This window comes from Gossypium hirsutum, chromosome D04 (assembly GCF_007990345.1).
Source record: "Gossypium hirsutum isolate 1008001.06 chromosome D04, Gossypium_hirsutum_v2.1, whole genome shotgun sequence".
NCBI lineage: Eukaryota > Viridiplantae > Streptophyta > Magnoliopsida > Malvales > Malvaceae > Gossypium > Gossypium hirsutum.
In genome coordinates, this window is record NC_053440.1 from 53,736,223 (window position 1) to 53,754,993 (window position 18,771).

Sequence of the window (18,771 nt, forward strand, 5' to 3'; positions counted from 1 at the left end):
AACATCCCTAACCCAACCTAGAAATTATAATCGGATTATGAAGGTCATATTAGCCACCGAAATAGCCTGGTAAAAATGATTCAATTCTCATAAATTTATATCTAAATCATTTTATTATATTTTTCAAAAATTCGATAGTGGGCTTCTTTTTATTTTGTAAAACATTTATTTTTGCCAAGTTTAATGAAATACCGATTAAAAACTTTCTTATTAATTTTACAAACATATCCAATCAGTAAATTATTATTCAAAGTTTCGAAAACCTGTTTTGCAATGGAAAATCTCACGTGTTTAATTTGCTACCAAATCCATAAATTCATAATTTAATCTTGATTAGTTATTAAAATCAATCCTATTGTTTAACGTTCATGTATGAAAATACAAAAAATATCTCAAAATCTAAACCCATGCCACAATTCGTAAAATTAGTTATTTCAAACCAAATAAAGAAAAATATAAAATTAAACAGGTTATTTAATAAAATTCGAGACGAATCCTCCAAATGCTGAGTCTGAAGCTTAAGCTTGCGGATTACCTCAAAGATGTTAAATTAATGGGATGAGCTTAAAAAAGTCCAGTGTGAGTCTTAATCAAAGGTAAAGAAACCCGTCACAAAATTAGCACAAAAGCTAACATATCGGTAATTACAGTAGTACACAAAATTCACAGAATCATGGTGCTTCCAACAATTATGCATATGCATGCTCGAGAATGACAATGTAATAAGGCCTACCTATCCATCTGCTACACACCACACATTCCCCACAACTCGTCTACCGAATCACCAAAATAATTTAGGAGCACTAGCTCAGTGTGGGTAAACCACCAATAACGATTTACAGTCAAGCTGCCAATAATGTGGATGAACCACAGAAATGCAAATAAACAGCCAATATAAGTGTAGACGAGCTATTAGAAAATAGCGATAAGTTGCAGGTAAGCTGCTAGAAAACAGTGTCACAGTTTTTAGCATGTTTTTCCACGCGTCAATGATCAATATCCATTATACAGTAAACATTACAAAGTATACCACAACTTACATAAACAATCAGAATTATGACACATACTCGTACAATGCATACATCCCATACACAATCAAACAATCCTCAAACTGTACCTCTTATATACGACTTACCTATTTGAGTACGTACCTTATTTGGCACACCATTTATTTGATTTTCGGCCATTCGGCCATGCCACAAACAACAAACATAATTTTACCAATTTTCATCATATAACATCAATTTATAACTGTTAACACAAAGGTAAGACTCACACACGCAGACACCATTCACTTAGATTAAATCCCACACCTTAGTTTCAGAAATTGTAGAACTACCAATCCGCACCTTCGCTTCTAAGCCTCAGATGAGCCTAGATCCAAAAATAACACTTAAAATCAGTAACTAAAAATTAATCTAAGGCGAGCATTCAACCAAAACAACAACCATTAACAGAATCAAATCGACACAAGATCTTGCTTAAATCCGCACTCACGCTATCATCGTTACTAGATCTGAGATAACGATTAGACAAGACTAGATGCACTATCAATTGGCAAGATTAGGGGTTGTTTTATCAGTGGAAAAATCAAAGAAATCACTGCTATAAGGGGTGGCAAATGAAGAGAAAACAACAGTCCAAATCAATGGCGTTCCAAGGGTGGTAACACCACAAACGGTGGTAGAAAAGGGGCTGACTTGGGCGACACAAAGGGAGATCTTTGGGCAGAAAATGGGACAATTTTTAGGGCTATAAACAGAAATAGCAGCAAACATCGACAAACAAAAGGAAAGATAAGAGTAGGAAAAGAAAACTAACCAGTATCACCACAAGTGAGGGAAAGGGGGCGGCAATAGACAACAAAGGGGGGCTGATTTGGGTGGCATAAAGGAGAGTTTTAGGGCAGTAAAGAGGTTGATTTAGAGATTAAAAAAAAGGGTAATGTGGCTGGAAGTAAAATTAAAATTTTGTAAGGTAAAAGATTTGAACTCGGTCTCTAAGCCAATTAGATTATCTACTTATTTATCCTTAACCATTAAGCTAATAGATCATTCTTGTAATAATTTTACAAACCTATAAATAAAAGTCAAAAAGTGACCATCTCTTGGTCCACTATTCCAATTTTTTTCTAGCCCGATTTTCGAGATGTGATAGTGATATCTAGCAATGCATCATTGCTACCCTAGTTACAAGAAGTATTGATTTGACATAATCTTTTTGTAATAAAATTTTCATGTATTATATCCTTTTATCATTTATATCTAGATTAGACACAGGTCATTGAATAATCACACTTATATAGTCCAATTTCATATTCCTTGATATTTCGAGTAGACTATAATAAAAAATAAGAGTGATATCTCATATCAATTTATTTGAGCATGTCTATGCATTTTTAGTTTCACTCTATCAAGTGACTTAAGATATTGCTCCCATTATGTAAAAAGGACAAATATTATCTTGATCAATTATATCCAATTACATAGATTGTGACATACCCAATGTTAGTTTTTATAGTACAACCCATTATGGTAGATGTTTGACTATATCAAAATATACAACTCACAATGTTAGGACAATGATAATCTCAAGTCTGAGGACTGTATACATAGTTTTCACTATGAGTAATATTGTGACTATTACATAATAATCCAATAAACATACTCATAGCAGGTCAGTCCAATATGTTATTCTCTAACACATACTAATGTATTGATTTTGACATCCCTATGTTAATGATAACACTTTGCCATCAATCAATTACACATTAGTCTCAATGCATTATTATCCAATCCAACAATAATACTTGAATAGGATTTTTTTTAAGAATAATCATATTATTCTCAGGACTTTATTATTAATAGATTATTTACACACATAGAAAAAGAAACTGAAATAACAATGGCGATGTCTTATATTAACAAACAAGGTAAAACGAGTTTATGATTATAGTCATATCACGATTGGTCTTTGGGCATACTCTAACAAAGACAATCATCATTTATCACTTGTACACTTAAAAAATGAGCAAAATATCATGTTGTTCACCTAGTTAGGACCCTTGATCAAATCTAATATTCATCTCCTAAATGTTTATAAACATAAGGTTTATCTATATTTTGCTCAAATCCAAAAGTCGTGATCGTTTGATCAAATCTTTGATTCTATGAGCAAGATGCTTGCTTAATTCCATATATGGATCTAAGTAGTTTTAAAAATTTATACTCATTTCCTTTCGCTATATATTTGATGAGTTGCATTATGTATATGCTCTCTTCAAGATGGTCGTTCAAGAACGTTGTCTTGACATCCATTTTCCAGATCTCATAATCAATAGTCACTGCAATGGATAGCAGTATGCGGATTGACTTGAGCATGGCAACCGGAGAGAAGGTTTCTTCGTAACTGATACATTTTTTTAGTATAGCATTTTGCTACAAGTCTGGCCTTATAAGTTTCCACTTTTTCATCCGCATTTCTTTTCTCTTGTAGATCCACTTGCACCCTATAGGTATTATCCCTTCCGGTAATTCTATAAGTTCCCACACTGAGTTGGAATCTATCGAATCCAACTCAACTTTCATAGTTATTTCCCAAAGCTTGGAATCAACACTCTGTATTGCTTCGTCATACGTGAGTGGGTCATTATCTTCTTGTTTGGTAGACTCAATGTTAAAAACACCTCTGCTAGATTGGAAAAACTTAAGCCTACAAGATACCCTCCCACTGTGACGAAGCACCCTATACTACTGATCGTTTGCAGGTCTACTATTAGGAGTTGGTTCTGGAATCATTTCTGTAGGGTTTTGTATATTTCCCGAAAGATTCTCTAATGTCTCTTTACTCTAAGGTTTGAAGTCATTCATGTAACTTTCTTCAAGGAAAGTAGCATGAGTTGACACTATTATAGTTTGGTCATTCGGGTTATAAAATAAACTACCATTTGTTCCTTTTGGATATCGTACTAATATGCACAATTTTGTCTGTAAGTCCAACTTCCTCGCATCTTTGTCCAATATGTGAGCCAGACATCCCCAAATTCGTAAATGATTAAGATTTGGCTTCCTGCCATGCCACAATTCATATGGAGTTTCCTGTGCTGCCTTATTTGGCACATCATTCAGAATATAACAAGTTGTTTGTACTGTATATCCCTAAAAAGAGATTGGCAACTTCGAATAACTTAGCATCAAAAGTACCATATCTAACAACGTTGCCACACCATTCTATTGTGGAGTGCCTGATGCGGTTAATTGGGATAGAATCTCATTCTCTATGAGGTACCCTAAGAACTCATCAAATAAATATTTCCCACATCGATCAAATCAAAGTGTCTTTATGGGTAAACCTAGTTGTTTCTTCACTTTCGTAGGAAACTCTTTGAATTTATCAAATGTTTCAGTTTTGCGGTGCATAAGGTATACATACCTATATCTGGAATAATGATCAATAAAGGTTACATAATACTTGTAACCTTCTCTTGTACTGACGATCATGGGGCCATATACGTCAATGTGCACAAGTTTTAGGGGTTTTACGGTCCTCGTTCCTTTTGCATTAAAAGATTACTTGGTTATCTTACCTTCCAAGCAAGATTCACATCGTGGAAGATCGATTTCTTTAAGTGAACTTAAGATGTCATCTTTCACAAGTCTAATGATTCTTTATTGGTTAATATGATCAAGTCTCAAATATCAAATGTACACTTCATTAGAGTGAGAAGTTTTAAGTCTTTTATTCGTTTTTTTAGTCTTAAGTAGTGTGTACATCTTTGGTTTGAGAAAATAAAGATTATTTAGCATTCATCCATTACAGATAAGATTGTGATTTCTAAATATTACAATTTTATTATTAAAAGTCACAGTCAAGTTGTACTTATATAAACATGCAACTGATATTAGGTGTTTTTTTAAAACTTGGTACATAGAAACGTATTTTAAAATAATCTTCCTAAAATTATCAAAATAAAGATGTACATCTCTCACTACTTTAGCTACCACAATTGTCTCGGTTTCGGTCCATAACGATAGATTCTTATCTCTAAGATCTTTCGTCTCTTCGAACCCCTATAGAGAAACACAAACATGATTAATAGCTCTTGAATCAATGACTCGATGGTCTATTGAATCATTAACTAAACAAGCTTCTATCATAAAGAGTTTCATACATTTGCCTTTGGTGGTTAAATATTCCTTCCACCCTTTACAGTTCGCATTGTAGTGCATTTTCTTAGTGCAGAAAAAGCATTTAGACTTAGATAAGTCTTTTCGCTTTCTGGTTCTCTTCCTTTCCACTTTTGATGGCCTAGAGACTTTAGTTTTGTCTTTCTTAGTGTGATTTCCTTTCCCTTTTGAGGAAGAAGCAATAGTTATATTTGCTTTTACTTTTCGGACTAACTGACTGCCATTCAACATCAACTTATAGGGTGTAATTCTTTCATGAGTTTTGTAAGTATTAGGTTTTTATTGCCAATGTTATATGCGGCTTGAAAGCCAACAAAGTCATTGGGTAAGCTCTTGAACATTATCCCAATTTGAGTGTTCTGGTCCAAATTGACCTCATTTTTCGCATCCTCAGTAAAGTATCCATAAGAGTTATCATATGATTTTTTACCGAAGTACCAAGCTTTTGCTATGCATTTATCAAGCTATTTATGACAGACTGTTGAGCCAAGGTAGCTTGGCCTCCAAACACGTCTTTTAGCTTATCAAGAATCACTTTGGCATTTTTACAGCTCATCAATTGCTTATATAGGGTGTTGGTCACACTTGCCAGCATATAGCAACAAGCTATCTCATCAGACTCCTCCCAATATTTTTTTAGCCTCAACTTGAGTGGTTGGTATGCACTTATTATCAAGAATTGTTCTAAGTTTCTCATGGCTCAGGACAATTATCAAGTTCCTTTTCCGTTTCTTATAATTATTTTTGTTCAGTTTGTTTTCAGTGGGTATGTTCAATAAGGGAGTTGGTACCATTTTCGAACTGAAATTAAAATATTCATACATTAATATCTTTGTATTAAGTAATTATTTGAAAATATTTTGCAACGATAATTCTCACACCCATTGAATCAAACCACCGTGAGATGATCATGATCAACTAGTAATAACATGTATTTCCATCCAATTAGTACATGAACCTAATTCCTTAGGCATTCACATGTACTAATAATCGTGTAATGTTTAACCATCTTTCTAACTTAAGTAAATCTCTATGGAAAGTTACTTAACCAGAATATCTTAAGTGTATCTATCAACTTAACACCTATCGCATAATGCACCACAAATAAGTCATCGAGAAATAATCTCACCGAACAGCATGTTGTGGCTAATTATCCTCTTTGAAAATAGAACTTCTTGAAATATAATTTTTACAATTTACAATTTTATTTTTAATTTTTTTATTGAAATAACTTTTATTATATTTATTATGTTTATTAGAAAATAGAAAATTAAATTTGGAGCTGCTTGATTCATCTATTAGTGAATTTTAAAAGTCAACATGATGAAATACAAAAACTATTTCAACACTTAATTAATTTGTTTTAGGGTAAAGTACTAAAATAGTCACTTTTATTTGTCTCAAGTTACATTTTAGTCACTTATGTTTGAAATATTACGTTTTAGTCACTTACGTTATCGCGTTGTAATATTTACAGTGTAACGATAAACTGACATGACATGTTAAATCATCATTTCAAACAAAAATTTTAGGTTAATTTATACAGTCGATCCCCATTTTTTTCTTTTCTGTTTTCTTAACTTTCTTTTTTTTCTTTATTTTTCATTCTCTTCTACTTCTCCCTCAGTTTTCCTCCATTTTTCATTTCTTTTAACGTGATTTTTCTATGTTTTCCATTTGTTAAAACTAGTCTTTATACTTTTTTTTTGAACAATTTAATTTTTTTCGAATGAGGCGAGCTTGTGGACTAGTTTTAACAAATGAAAATTATAAAAATACTACGTTAAAAGAAATGAAGAATGAAGGAAAACAGAGGGAGAAACAAAAGAGAATGAAAAATAAATAAATAAATAAATAAAAGAAAAGTTAAAAGAATATAAAAGAAAATAATTAAATTGCTCAAAATAAAAAAATATATAAGGACCAATTGTATAATTTAATCTAAATTTTTTGTTTGAAATGATAATTTAACGTGTCACATCAGCTTATTGTTACACCGTTAACGGCAATTAACGACTCGGTGACTAAAATGTTATAACATGACTTAAGTGACTAAAATGTAATATTTCAAACATAAGTGACTAAAATGTAACTTGAAGCAAACGAAACTGACTATTTTAATAGTTTTTTCTTTGTTTTATTAATGCGAATTAAATGCGAATTAAGACGGAAATTTACTTAATTTAAGAGAGAGAAAAAAAAAGAAAAGAAATTTATCGATTTTTTAGGCTTGATAAAACTTCTAAATTATTACGCTTTTTTTAGATAAATATTTAAATTATTTTTTAATCGAATCAATACTTAAAATATAATTTTATAATTTTAAGAAATTGAATATTAAATAAAAATAAATTATTATTTAATACTACTCTCTCTTTCACTCTTCCCGCTTCCCCATCTTCATCTTCACCCTCCCCCTCCCTTCTCTCTCTTTGACCATCCAACTCTTTACTGGAACCCGAAAGGTCTCACCCTCGACAATCTCGAACACTGCCGAAAACATGACAAACCATTCGTCTGCTCCAAACAGTACCGTCCAGACAACCAACCAACACAAGGCGGTGTTTTACGACCACAACTGGTGGTAGAGACAAAAACGTGGTTTCCATGGCCACCACCTCAGTAGCTCCGATTCAAATAATATTTTTCTTGCAAAGGTTCCTTAGACTTGTTGTCGTTAACCAGATGACCGCTTTTACCTGGAACTTTTTTGCAGTGAGGTATGATGAAACTTAAGCGTTAAACATGCGTTTTATGTTTAATGGTACAAGATGTAGAAATTTCTTCCATGAATCATATTGGTGAGGGACCTTTTTTTATTTTTCTTCAAATAAATATGGAGACTGTAACTGCAGCCGTGTAAATAGGTCAGTTTGCAGGAGAGTTTGTGTACAACACTAATTTAATTGAGTTAAAAGGAAGAAGCTGCAGGAGAGAGAGACAAAGGAAGAGGGAAGGAAAATTTTCATTTTCATTGAATTAAAAATTTATCATTAGCTGAAAATTTTGTAATAGAGATAATGATTAATCCAATGAAAATATATTAAAACAACAATATAGTTTGAAGAGCAAGGCATCTGTTGAAATGTACAAATTAATTCTTCTCTTAAATGATGATGTAACACATTCATCTCAATGTTTAATTACTAATTTAATCGTTAAACTATAGTCAAAATATCGTTTTTAATTTTTTTAACAATAACTTTTAAAAGAATTATTTTATTTTATTTTATTTTTACAAATTTGGAAAAAAATTAAAAAAAAAACTAAATTTTTAAAATCATTAAATCTTGAAAGCAACTTTCTATTTCTTTTTACAAATCTGGAAATATAAACCAAAAAAAAAAAAATCCATCGTATCGCTTCATCTTCTTGGTTGTTCAACAGCTGTTTTAATCTTTTCATATTCTTTCACCTTCTCATGTAGCCAAAGTCTCCACGGAAAAAGGTTGAAACCGTCTTTTCATCAATCTTTTACTTGAAAATTCAAACGTGAAGTTTCTCCTTAAATTAAATCAAACATTAAAAATGGCCCACCGCAGCCAATGATTTAATTTCTTTTTTAATTTTAAAGTTATGAACATATTTCCTGGTGTAAATCATCAATCACGAGCATGCAATAGAAAACAGATCAAAGCCAACTTACAATATAAGCACAGGTTGGATTTTCAGGACACACCTCTTTTTTATTCACTTATTTCAACATCTTCATCCATTTAAGCTATTCCTATAATTTAAAAAGACTAGATCACAATGCCACCTACACCGGTTCCCAAGGATTTTTTTTTTTAACATTTAAAAAGATAATAACTGGTAATAAAGGTAGAACTAACATGGCCCTGTAAAGGGGGCAGCAACAGCCAGCTTCAAGCAGACCAGCAACGAAGGCAACTGACAAAAAAACGCGGCAACCGCCTCTATTTGGTTAAAACACCAGCCATATGCATCTTACAACAGATACGCACAACCACCACTTCACAGCATCAGTCACGTACAATTTTGCTACAACTCAAAATATTAGCAATAATAGGGTGCGATTAAATACACCGATGAAACCATTATACACAAGGTTATTTTGGTTCAATTAAGCAGTTGCAAGGGTCAGATCAAGACATTACTCTCTTTATTTTAGAACCTGCATCATACGTCCATCATACGCAGCATTTCACAGTTCAAATTTCCTTTTCTACCATCACCGCAACTTAACCTTGGTCTCAATTTTAGAAAAAGAGCAAATCAAGAGGGTAACCGCATAGAAATATCAGAAACCTAAAGGATGCAAGGCTTTCAAAAATCAAGACTCAACTACAGGTCTTACCAATTATAAATATCAGTTAAAAGTACTTAACAGATTGTCCCTGCAATCAGCATACTGCTATAACCAGCATCACAATCACGATCATTCATCTACAGATACAAACAGCATCAACAGCCACAACATCAACATCATGTCCATTTGCCCAAGTCACTCTTTCCCCCGAACATTGCTATAAAACCCAACAGATAGTTTCAGATGAATCAGCATTCTTAGAAAAAAGGGAAACACAATAACTAAAAAGAAACACTGGAGTGGCTCCATGAAAAATTAATTTGGGAGACAAGCAACAAGGAGCCAACTATAAGATCTAAAGGGGGAACGGAAAGCAACCTAAAACAACCAGCTTACATCACAAAATCTTTGGTGGGTACTGAAACATCAAACTTGAAACTACATTAGTTCAGACTCCAAGATACTGCTTAAGTGATAGAGAAAGAAGGTTCAGGACAGTTAATTAAAACACCAAAAAACCAGTCCTACCAATACTAGAGAACACAAGATATATAAATGTCCTCAACACCAACATAGCAACAAGATACGTGCTACTTAGAGTCTCCAGTAATTCATCCACAAGATTATTCCTACAAAATTCAAATGCAAAAGTAAACAGTTAAGGATTAGAACTGCTTTGCAAAGGTAATTTTATGGTAAAAAAGAAAAAAAAAAGATTAAACAGAAATGGGGAAGCGGAGAAGAATAAACTAGAAAGTGAAAAACTCACATCAACATCTGAGTTCCGAGGAGATGGACTACGAGAATCAGCAGGGTGGCCTCGTGGTGAAACACTTCGAGGACTTGGAGACCCTCCATCACGGCTGCGCCTGTAAGGACTTTCACCCCTTGGAGAAGAGGCCTTGCGTGGGGTAAGACTCCTACGAGGACTAGGGCTGCGGCGAGCAGGAGAAGCACTGAAATAAAAATAAAAGTATCACAACAACATAGCATAAAAGAAATTGGCATTCTAATCCAAGAGCAAAGTATAAAATACAAACCTCAGTGATCGACTGCTACTCCGCCGATCATCATCATAGCACCCTCTTCCTCGACCTTTAGAATAGTCAGGACTTGCACTACGACTCCTGCTGCGACGCCGATAGTCTCTGTCTTTCCCACGATATCGATCACGTTCATACCGGTCATAGCTCCTACTACGACTTCTTCTCCTATAACCCCTATCTCTGGAATAATCATCCCGGTGCCTGAAGATATTGAATACAATGCAAACCAGTTTACTAGAAATGAGACAATAAAGAAATACAATTAATCCCTATATTTTGGCTATTCAAACAAGCTTAAAAGCATCACATATACAAACCAAGCAGGCTTCCCCTTTTAAAATCACATCAGATAAAAGAACATTACTTGAAAAATGCCAAGGTGAAAATGGGCAAAAAACTAGTGTCTCCCGACATGTAGTTCAGGAACAAGAAGATAAACATTGAGTTAATGAATTAGCTCAGAGCTACCAGCATCTAGCACCATCATGTTCATGCTACCAATAATCAAGACTGCTTTAGTTAGTAAGAAAAAGCAAACCATGTAAACCTTCACAGTTATCCCTTCATCAATGTCCCCCATGATTTATTCAAAAAGGTGGGGACAGACAGATAGAAAATGAAATTACAGTACAAAAATGTGAAAATCAAAAGTTGTCTATGCAAAAAAAAAAAGAGCAGTTAACACAACTTACCTTCTGCGTGGGCTGCGACTTCTTGACCTTGGAACTGGTTCAATAATCCTTCCTTTGTGACTGCAAAAGAAATAGTACATCAGAGACCTTAGGAGTTAAGACTGAAATTACTAGAAATAGAGGTAAGCGTTCGATCGAATCGAGTGAAAAAATTTCGAGTTAATTGAGTTCACGAGTCCTATTTTATTATCCAAACTCAATTTAAAATTTTTTTGAATTGAGTCGAGTCAAATCGAGTTAAATCGAGTGAAATTGTTAAGAGTTAAATTAGAAAAATTAAACATATCAAATAAAAATATTGTTACAGAATAACTATTTCCATGTTAAAGCACATAAATTTGAAACCATATATATTTGAAAAAAAATTCAAAGTAAAATCATAAAAAAAATAAAATACTATGATAAGTTTAAATCATTAATTAGGCCACCAAAATTATTATTTTAGAAAATTTTTAAAATTTTAACTTTTCTTTATATATTTTTTAGAATTTTTTAAAAACTTTATATTTTTTAAATATAAAATTTGAAATTTTTATAAATATTTTGAATGTTAAATTTTATTTTGAATTTTTGAAAATTATTTTGAATTTTTGTTGAGAGAGACCAATTTGCTTATTTTCAAAGCTGACAGAGACCAAAAGGGTATTTACACCAATCTGTTATTCAAATTATTCAGGTTATTCGAATTGTGAAATTCAACTTGACTCGAACTCGAAACTCAAATCGAGTTATTCAAGTTGACTCGAATAATTCAAATATCTCATAGATTAATTAGAAATTTGAATTTTTTTTCGACTTTTTCAAATCGAATCGAATTTTGCTCACCCAAATATTAAAACCATATGAGAAAGGATATATATGGATAAGATGCATTAAAAGAATAGATAAGCTACTCACTGGAAGTAATTAGCTGATCACCACTACACAATACTTATGCAGTTGGACATTATCTGAGTAGAAGCCAAACAATAAAGTATTTTCCTTAGTGATACGAAGTTAAAGCAGAACTAAAATAATTTTTTTTCACAGCAATATAGACAATAAAAATAAAACCAGAGATTGCTGCACAACAATTAAGCGAGCAACCCAAACTGGCTTTCCAACTTCCAAACAATCACTTGAAACAGTAATAAGTTACTAATACAAATTAGTCAAGCAAGTGGACATATTTCATGTTCAAGCCGAACAAGATCGCTTTTTGCTTCATGATAGTTAAACAATAATAAAAAATTTTGTCACCCAGCATATATCTTCTCTACATCAGGCTCAAAAAATCAGTTCAACAGTAAAAGCAATTGAATAATAAAAGACAGCCAGCACAAAACTTACATCCTTTCTGCATTAGGCCCATATTTCGCAAATTGAACTGTTATCTCCCGACCATCAACGACTCTCCCTGCAATAAGAAGGGAAATTCCATATAATTGTAATGAGTTATCCACACAATCAATACAATATCACAATCAATACAAAAAAAAGAAGTTGCTGGCAGGGTTACCATCGAGCCTATCCACAGCTTTCTGTGCCTCATCCGCATACTTATATCGTACAAATGCAAAACCTCGAGAATCACCAGTCCTATAATCACAAATAAAAATCGTTCTCTTATAAATTCATAAACCACCACAGAAAGAACAAATACAAATCAAAAAAGAAAAAACGAAGAACCTTCGATCTTTAGGGATAAAGATGTCAACGACTTTCCCGTACTTATCGAACAATGGAAACAAATCATCAGCGGTCGTACCTAAACAAAATTCAAACAAAATCAAATGTTTTCCAGTTAAAAATTTATAAGCCAAATCGCAGCAAAGATGTTAAACGACGAAGCCGCTAAAGAGAGAAGCTTACGGAATGTGATATTGAGGACGAGAAGAGAGTAGGTATCAGTGATGTCGGGAGGACCTGATCTTCCAAAGTGAGACATTTTTTTTCTTCGCAATTGATGAGAAGAAGAAAAAAATTGGGGGAAGAACAGAGATCGAGAAATAGAAAAGGTTTTACGGTTAGGGTTTATATTTGTGGATGTGAAGGTAAAATCCACGAAAAAGTTTAGTTACAATTTTTGTGTTAATTAAAATAAATAAATAAAATAAGGGTAATCTACAAAAGTAGTCACTTTTATTTGACTCAAGTTACATTTTAGTCACTTATGTTTGAAATGTTACGTTTTAGTCACTTATATTATTATTTTGTTACGAAGTGATCACCCTACAGCTAAGTTCCGTTACAACTAGATTTTAGGTGTAACTTAGATTTCTAAATGGGTGAAAATAGATTTTTAATTAAATAAATTTAATTAATTAAAATTTTTAAACCTAAACCTTAACTGAAAAAACTGTTCATCTTCTCTTTTTAATTTTTCTTCGGTCTCTTCTTTTTTTCATTTGACTGGAAAAACTATTATCAATATCAAAATAGCTTAAATCAAATTGACTGCTTCGTAAAGATGGATTTAATGGAGGGTCTAGGTATGTCTTCTTTGCATTCCTCTACCTCTTTTATTCAATTCCGAAAAAACAAAAGATTGGATTTTTTATTGTTTAATGAAAACCATAAATTAAAATTCTTGATATTTTCTTCGACTTTTTGAAATTTTTTGTGAACATATATTTTATTTTGCGTCGGTAGACATCCCATAAATGACTAAAACATACATTTCAAACATAAGTGACTAAAATGTAACTTAAGGTAAATAAAAGTGACTATTTTTATAAATTACCCTAAAAATAAAAGATTTCGAGAATGGTCGAAGTCGGGATATTTTTATGTGATTTTGGAGTGGCGTTTAATTACAACTTTGCCACCGCGTTTGTGTTTTATTATCTTTTTCTACAGTATTCTAGAGTCCAACTTTTATTCGGATTTCGTTTTTCTAATATTATAATATTATTATAGCATTTAATTTCATTGTTATCACTATTTTTATATTAATTATATATATCCAAAAGACCCTTAATGAATCTAAAATTTGAAGAAAATATATTTTATTTAATAATTTGATCAATTTTTAAATATTTTAGTTAAAATTACTTTTCTAATTTTCTCAATTTTAAAATTGAGTAAATTGGTCCCTCTTTAAAAATTTGAAGCAATTTAATCCCTTTCAATTTCAAAAGTGAGAAATTAAGAACAATTAATCATAGCGTTAAATTTTTCTGTCGATTGTACACAATTTTCTTTGGTATAATAAAAATTTTAGCTCTTAAAGCTTACACATTCTGTTAATTTGGTGGTGATTTAACAAATTTGACCTATAACATTTATGTAAATGTGTAAATGTTGAGGCTAAATCTATTGATTTTTTTAGATTCTAGACAAAATTAATAAAACATGTAAATATCAAGAGCTAAATTTGTTGTTATGCCAATCAAGTTTATATACAATCGACTGAAAACAATAATGTCGCAATTAATTACCATTGGTTACTTACTCTCAAAATTGGCGGGATTATAGTGCTCCGGTTTTTTAAAGGAATTAATATACTCAATTTTAAAATTAAAAAAGATAGAAGAGTTCGTTTTACTAATATTTTATTTAAATTTAATGGATTGTTTAGATCCTTTGATGAGTCTAATTTGAGTTAGAGTTTAAAAATTTACATAACAATATAATTTGGGCCATAAACACTTTTAAACTAAAGTATGCTGATTTACTTTTTTTTTTTAGGCCTAATGGAAAATTTAATCTTTAAAACTTATATATATTTATCAATTTGATCTAGTTAGATTTGTCCCTTAACAATTTTTGCTTGGTTGAGGGTTGAGACTTCGACAATGGCCCCGCCACGGAGCATTTGGGCAAGCCCCCACCTTGATAGAGAAGGTGATTTTCTTGGCGTTGGTTATGGACGTGCTGTTGTAGGCTATTACTGCTCCGTCTTTTGCCATGGCTGCTAAATGCTTGTGGAAATGCTTGTGAGGGTGGGAGCCTGAGAGGAAATAAAAGAGGGGTAGCCGTTGGTGGTTTGCTAGTTTGAGAAGCTTCGGTGAACAGTCATAACTGATTCAAGAATTTTACTTGGTTTAGGTTATGGAATTTGTTCTGATATATTATCTTCTGGGTCGTTAATAAATCTTGAAAAAGAGCAACAGAAATTATAATATTTTTTATTGATTTTTTACAGACTTAAAATTTTATAATATTTTTATAATTTGTTAGTAAATTCTAATATTTTTATAAAACTATATCTTTAGTAATTTTTATAATATTTTTCCTAAAAGCTTAATTGTTTTTTTATTTTAGGGTTTTGTTTTACCCTTACGCTATAAAATTAGTCATTATTTTAATCAAATTTAGTTAAAAAAATAGTCGAAGGATAAAAACATTGAGAATTATACTATTATTTAAGTACTTTATTAAATTTATGTCATTTTTTAACCGTGTCACCAATTCAATTATAAAATTAAAAAATAATTCTTTCTTTTAAAAGTATATTTACTATAATTATGATGCTTTTTTTTCTTTTCATATTTTTATATAATCTTTAAATAAAAGTTTAATTTATAATTTGACTCTAAAAATATACTCATTTTAATGTGTTCATGTTATAATTTTTAGTTCATTTTATTAACATAAACGCCACATGTCTTTCTTTTATAAAATATATAAAATCTTAAAAAATCTAAGAAATTGAAAAAAAATAACTAAATATTTTTATCAAATAAATCAAAAATCATTTCGGCAATTCTTAATTTTTATCTTCTTCTTGAACATCAAAATTCTTCTCTGATAAAATTTCAACCTCATTTGGGTGATTCTTCACTATCAAATCCTTCTCCTTCATCACCCTAGCACCAAAAAATAAAAAACCACTAATTCCATTAAATAATTATATGTTTTTAAGTCAAAAAAAAATCTAGGCTACAGTTCGTAGAAGATGAGAGTATAATTTAGTTTTCCATATGCTTTATTTTTGTCAAATCCTCAATTGCTAGGGCTAGCTAACACCCGTTTGTTGTTGAAACAAGAAAACCAGAAAAGGAAAAAAACAACAAAGAGAAAAAAAGCCATCTGATTTGAGTTTTCAAGCTCAGTGGGCTCCAAGTCTTTGTTTGAGAATCTGAACGGTGAAAAGAAAGACACTAGGGAGGAAGGTTAATACTGAAATCCTGAACCCATCCAACAATCGACGCCGGAGATCAGAGCGTCGGAACTTCGTAAGTAAATTAGGTAAATTCATGGTTTTTGTTGGGTTTCGTGAGAAAATAAAGTGGATATTTGAGTAGAGGAGAGAAAGGGGAAGAGTTTGATGATGATATTGATTGGACAAATTAGTATCATTAAAGAAGTGGTTCGTTAACACTATTTAAATATAACATTTCATTGAAAATTTTCTTATATAAATAGTGATATTTTCTACTTTTTAACGGAAATGTTATTATTAAATGAGTAATCATTTAAATTGATTTTTTTTAACACTTTCATTATAAATTTCGATAATATATGTGTTGTTTTTTAGCACAATATCTAGAACTACCCATAATTTCTCTCAATCCATAAATAGAAAGATAATGTGTTTTAATATACTCAAATTCATGTTCTCCTATATTGGCAATAATATCCATGCGAGCCAAGATTTAATCGGCATTTAATTGGAAGTTTTTAGGATAAATTACCAAAATAGTCACTTTTGTTTTCTTCAAGTTATATTTTACTTACTTATATTTGAAATATTATGTTTTAGTCATTTACGTTAGTCTGTTGTTATATTTAGTCACTTATTCATTAATTATCGTTAACAGCATAACGGTAAGCTGAAATGGAACATTAAATCATTATTTTAAATAAAAATTTTAGGTTAAATTATACAATTGGTCTCTCTATATTTTTTTTGTTTTGAGTTATTGGGACAAATTGCTCAAAACGAAAAATAAAAATAGGGACCAATTGTATAATTTAAACTAAAATTTATGTTTGAAACGATGATTTAACGTGCCAACTGTTGTTCCAATAGGGTCGGAAGCGTGTAAATTATTGTACTAAAAAATCACACAAAGTTCAATTCCCAGGGAAGAGAGGTGGATCACAAGGATCTCTTAAATACCAAGTCTTTCCTTAGTCAGAATATTCCTTCTAACGTAATTTAATAGCACAATTAAATACTACTATTATACCCTCAAATATTGAAAGAAAAATATGACAAAAAGAACACAAGAGTTTTAACGAGGTTCGGTAAATTATACCTACGTCCTCGGGCTACTAAAACCAGATGATAACTTTACTATCTCCAAAATATTACAAACAAATAGAATTCCTTAAGAATTCTCAAATGGGAGAAGAGAGAAAACTAAAAGAGAAAGATTGGTTGGGATGAATTGAAATGAGAAATGAGAAGGCCTATTTATAGTTGAGGTTCAAGGACCAAACAATAAATAGCCCATTATCTCAAGGACCAAAAAAAATTATCCCTTGCCACTTTTCCAAAGTTGGTGGTTGTCATTATTGATTGTCTCCCATTAATGTTAATGGCAACCATTATTAATTGTCTTCCATTAATGTTAACAATCTCCACCTTGAAGATTTGATTAGGATAATCACATCTTCACACACTTCCTTAAACTCCCCAAATTCGATAAAGCTATCTTTTGTAGTGCCTACAAATGCGCTCTCGAGCGCCATACACCTGAAGGTGCTCAAATTCTCAGGATGTTAATCAAGTTCAAACAATGATTAAACTTGATTGTTGTTACCACCTTGGTCATCATATCTGCGGGATTATCTGCTGTCGGAATCTTCTGAAGTAGAATTTTTCCTTTTTCAAATACTTCCCGCACAAAGTGATATCTTACGTCGATATGCTTGGTTCTTGAATGATAGACTTGATTTTTCGCTAAATGAATAGCGCTCTGACTGTCACAATATAAACTTATGTGACTTTGAACAACTCCTAAGTCTTTCAACAATCCATTAAGCCAAATAGCCTCCTTAACAGCTTCTGTAACTGCCATATATTCTGCCTCTGTAGTAGACACAGCTACTGTAGACTGTAAGGTAGACTTCCAACTCACTGGGGCTTTCGCAAGAGTAAACAGATACCCCGTAGTTGAACGACGTTTATCTAAATCACCAGCAAAGTCGGAATCAACATATCCAACTAGAAACTGACCAAGTGCTTCATCCTGTTCAAAAATTAAACCAACATCTACGGTTTTTCGAAGATACCGTAGAATCCATTTCACAGCTTGCCAATGTCCTTTTCCAGGATCATGCATATACCTGCTCACAACTCTAACAACTTGTGAAATGTCAGGCCGCGTACACACCATCGCATACATCAAACTCCCAACTGCATTAGCATATGGGACTTTCGCCATATATTCTCTTTCATCCTCAGTCTTCGGAGATAATTGAGCACTAAGTTTCAAATGAGAAGCAAGTGGGGTACTTACATGTTTTGTGTTTTCATTTACACCAAAACATTGTAATACCTTTTTCAGATATTGCTTCTGATTTAAACAGACCTTGCCTCTCGGTCTATCTCTACTTATCTCCATGCCGAGAATCTTCTTGGCCTCACCTAGATCTTTCATCTCGAACTCTTGATTCAACTGAGCCTTCAGCTTATCTATCTCATT

At 31.9% G+C, this 18,771-nt stretch overlaps 1 protein-coding gene and 1 long non-coding RNA gene across 3 annotated transcripts; both read right to left on the reverse strand.

The window, feature by feature from the left end:
- Window positions 1–912: 912 nt before the first annotated feature.
- On the reverse strand, window positions 913–1,991 carry LOC107898923 (uncharacterized). The gene is made up of 2 exons (XR_001684520.2): window positions 1,822–1,991; window positions 913–1,374 (listed from the first exon to the last, which is right to left on the reverse strand). It is a non-coding gene; the product is annotated as an uncharacterized lncRNA (long non-coding RNA).
- A 6,860-nt stretch (window positions 1,992–8,851) lies between these two features.
- Window positions 8,852–13,242, reverse strand: LOC107949131 (serine/arginine-rich splicing factor SC35). Of its 2 annotated transcripts, none has more exons than XM_041090907.1 (8): window positions 13,046–13,242; window positions 12,863–12,941; window positions 12,693–12,772; window positions 12,524–12,590; window positions 11,195–11,254; window positions 10,497–10,703; window positions 10,226–10,412; window positions 8,852–10,085 (listed from the first exon to the last, which is right to left on the reverse strand). In XM_041090907.1, exons 1-8 carry the CDS (start codon window positions 13,119–13,121, stop codon window positions 10,080–10,082), a joined length of 762 nt encoding a protein of 253 aa, XP_040946841.1. In that variant the 5' UTR covers window positions 13,122–13,242; the 3' UTR covers window positions 8,852–10,079. The 2 variants fall into 2 exon arrangements, with proteins under 2 accessions (XP_040946841.1, XP_040946840.1); XM_041090906.1 differs by having other exon boundaries at window positions 8,852–9,673; window positions 13,046–13,232.
- Between the last annotated feature and the right edge of the window lie 5,529 nt (window positions 13,243–18,771).